Here is a 3592-nt window from a genome sequence, read left to right as displayed (position 1 = left end):
GTTCAGCTCCAGGTTGTTGCTGCAGCAGCAGGTGAGCTGCAGGTCAGCAGCAGGTCAGCAGCAGGTCAGCAGCAGGTCAGCAGCAGGTGAGCTGCAGGTGAGCTGCAGGTCAGCAGCAGGTCAGCAGCAGGTCAGCAGCAGGTGAGCTGCAGGTCAGCAGCAGGTGAGCTGCAGGTGAGCTGCAGTTCAGCAGCAGGTCAGCAGCAGGTGAGCTGCAGGTCAGCAGCAGGTCAGCAGCAGGTCAGCAGCAGGTCAGCAGCAGGTGAGCTGCAGGTGAGCTGCAGGTCAGCAGCAGGTCAGCAGCAGGTCAGCAGCAGGTGAGCTGCAGGTCAGCAGCAGGTGAGCTGCAGGTGAGCAGCAGGTCAGCAGCAGGTCAGCAGCAGGTCAGCAGCAGGTGAGCTGCAGGTCAGCAGCAGGTGAGCAGCAGGTCAGCAGCAGGTGAGCTGCAGGTGAGCTTCCACTTGTTTCTTTTACACAGAAGTGTTGGGAGGTGATGATGAGGAGTGAAGCTCAGTATAAAGACACAAACAGGATGAAGACAGGAAGGATGTGAAGAAAAACAGTCAGACTGATCAACTTCCTGTTAATTTTCCCGCTCACAGAAACTCTGAACACGTTTACTCAAAACAAGACTTTATTCACATCACATGAAAAACACTGAGTCACATTTATCACAGAGAGAAAACATCCAGAGGGCTGTTAGCCTCTGTTAGCATGTGTTAGCCTCTGCTAGCATGTGTTAGCCTCAGCTAGCATGTGTTAGCCTCTGTTAGCATGTGTTAGCCTCTGTTAGCATGTGTTAGCCTCTGCTAGCATGTGTTAGCCTCAGCTAACATGTGTTAGCCTCTATTAGCACGTGTTAGCCTTGGCTAGTATGTGTTAGCCTTTGTCACCAGCCTCTTTTAGCACATGTTAGCCTCTGTTAGCACATGTTAGCCTTGGCTAGCGTGTGTTAGCCTCTGTGAGCACATGTTAGCGTCTGTTAGCACATGTTAGCCTCTGTTAGCACATGTTAGCCTCTGTTAGCACATGTTAGCAGTGGTGGAAGCATTTCACAGATTAAACCCTTCACACAGAAGGGTTTGGCTCAGATTAACACTCGTGTGTCATGTGGTCCTCTTCAGTCACATGAGCAGCGTCACCAACAGCAGCTAAAGTCACAGGTTTCTTGGTTTCATGTCCACTGAACAGCAAGTTCTGACAAACTCAAAAATAAAATACATAAAATTATTATTTACCGTTATTTTACCAGGTAAGTCCCGTTCAGATCTCAGATCTCTTTTTCAAGGGAGGTCTGGACCTGAAGACCACCTGTTGGACATGTTATGGTGGGGTGGGGGAAACCGGAGTACCCAGAGAAAACCCACACAAGCACAAGGAGAACATGTAAACTCCACCCAGACCAGGTCTGAACCAGGGATCGAACCCAGGACCTTCTTGCTGTGAGGCGTCGGTGCTAACCACTGAGCCATCGTTCTGACAAACATAATGAAATGTGTCTCAGAGGAAAATGAATCCTGGTTAAAGTCTGAAAACATCCTGAACAACTTGTGAGAGTACTGAGAAGTCCTGAGAAGTCCTGAGAAGTTCTGAGAAGAACCTGGAAATGGGTTCTGGATGAGACGTTGAACCTGGCTGTGGCCTCATGATCATAGCCTCTGAGTTTATTTCTACAACACTTTCAAAACCAGCAGCAAAGTGCTGCACAGAGACCATAAAACTAATAAAAAACATCAGAGATCAGAAGTGAACTGGGTCCTGGTCCTGCTGAAGCTGAAGTCCTGAGATGAAGATGTCACTGAAGGACCTGTGGGGAGACCGGGGCTTTTAGGGACAGTGTCTGGGGATTCCAGATGTCACCATGTGACTCAGAGTGAGCAGAACGTCAGGATGTGACGGTTGGACCGGAGCAGCATGCATCATATTTAAAGCCTTCAGAAACAGACGTGCAGATCTTCCTGTTTCAGGTGTCCTCACTCGTCCTGCCACGCTGCAGCCACGGCAGCACAAACAGGAAGTTGCGCAGCTTCCTGTCTACAGCGACAGTGCTTGGGAGTTGTCGCTGTCAGACATGACTGAAACCCTGGTGGAGCTCCGAGGACTCCTGATCTTCCCCAGGGAGCCTTTGCTGGGCTGTGGCCGGCAGGAGCAGCAGCGCAGCAGCCGCATCATGTCACGACGGAAGCGCACGCCCACAAACACGTAGAGGAAGGGGTTGAGGCAGGCGTGCATGTAGGCCACACCCTTCAGCACCTGCCCGGCCATGTCCAAGGCCTTCACCTTGTCGCAGTCCGTCACGGTCAGGTTGACGGCCTGCGTGGTCTCCACCACCAGCATGCTGTTGTAGGGCAGCTGCGACACGACGAACGCCACCACCACGGCCAGGATGACACGCATGGCCTTGTGCTTCTCAAAGTTGCGGCTCTTGAGCAGCGTGGCCACGATCATGCTGTAACAGAAGGCCATGACCACAAAGGGCAGGAAGAAGCCCATGCTCACCTGCAGCGACAGCACCAGGATCTTGGTGCGGTTCTCAAAGTTAGAGGGGAACACCATCCTGCAGTAACTCTTGGACTCCACGCTGGTGGGCACGGAGAACACCAGCTCAGGTATGGCGAGCAGCAGAGCCACTAGCCACACCCCCGCACACACCAGACGGCTGCAGCGGCGACGCTCTGTCTGGGAGTTTTGGGCCTTGGTGGTCTGCACGATGACGATGTAGCGGTCCACACTGATGCAGGTGAGGAGCATCATGCTGCTGAACAGGTTAACTTTGTAGAGGGCGGAGTTTATCTTGCAGAGGGCGGTGCCAAAGATCCAGCTGTTGGATGCCTCGGCTGCCCACAGCGGCAGTGTGACCAGAAACAGCAGGTCGGCCACGGCCAGGTTCAGAAGGTACATGTCCGTCATCGTCTTCAGGCGCTTTCGAACGTTCAGGTAAATCCACACTACCGCCAGGTTTCCAACTCCGCCCACAATAGTGATGATCCAGAAGAGGGGCGGCTCGTACTGACTCCGGAAGTACCGCACGGACCCCCGGTCACACATAAAGTTTGAGTCGTGGTCATAGTCATCATAGTCATCAGTGAAGGCCGAGGTACTGAAGAACAATGGCTCCTGTCAGGAGACAAGACACACCTGAGTACACCTGAGTCCACCTGAGTACACCTGAGTACACCTGAGTACACCTGAGTCCACCTGAGTCCACCTGAGTACACCTGAGTACAACTGAGTCCACCTGAGTACACCTGAGTACACCTGAGTACAACTGAGTCCACCTGAGTACACCTGAGTACACCTGAGTACAACTGAGTACACCTGAGTGCACCTGAGTACTACTGAGTACACTTGAGTACAGCTGAGTCCACCTGAGTACACCTGAGTACAACTGAGTACACCTGAGTACGCTGGAGTACAACTGAGTACACCTGAGTGCACCTGAGTACTACTGAGTACACCTGAGTACAACTGAGTACACCTGAGTACAACTGAGAACACTGGAGTACAACTGAGAACACCTGAGTGCACCTGAGTGCACCGGAGTACACCTGAGTACACCTGAGTACACCAGAGTGCACCTGAGTCCACCTGA

The 3592-nt window shown here is 52.6% G+C and overlaps 1 protein-coding gene across 1 annotated transcript; it reads right to left on the bottom strand.

Moving 5' to 3' along the window:
• Window positions 1–1398: 1398 nt before the first annotated feature.
• Window positions 1399–3117, bottom strand: LOC106526779 (C-C chemokine receptor type 9; the record flags this gene model as incomplete). The annotated part of the gene is given in 1 exon segment (XM_014021460.1): window positions 1399–3117. A coding segment is annotated over 1 exon segment (1083 nt), but the record flags the coding sequence as incomplete, so codon positions are not given.
• Between the last annotated feature and the right edge of the window lie 475 nt (window positions 3118–3592).

This window comes from Austrofundulus limnaeus, unplaced genomic scaffold (genome assembly GCF_001266775.1).
Source record: "Austrofundulus limnaeus strain Quisiro unplaced genomic scaffold, Austrofundulus_limnaeus-1.0 Scaffold293, whole genome shotgun sequence".
NCBI classification, from domain to species: Eukaryota; Metazoa; Chordata; class Actinopteri; order Cyprinodontiformes; family Rivulidae; genus Austrofundulus; species Austrofundulus limnaeus.
Note: the sequence above shows the minus strand (reverse complement) of the source record. Positions and strands in the feature narration are given on the sequence as shown.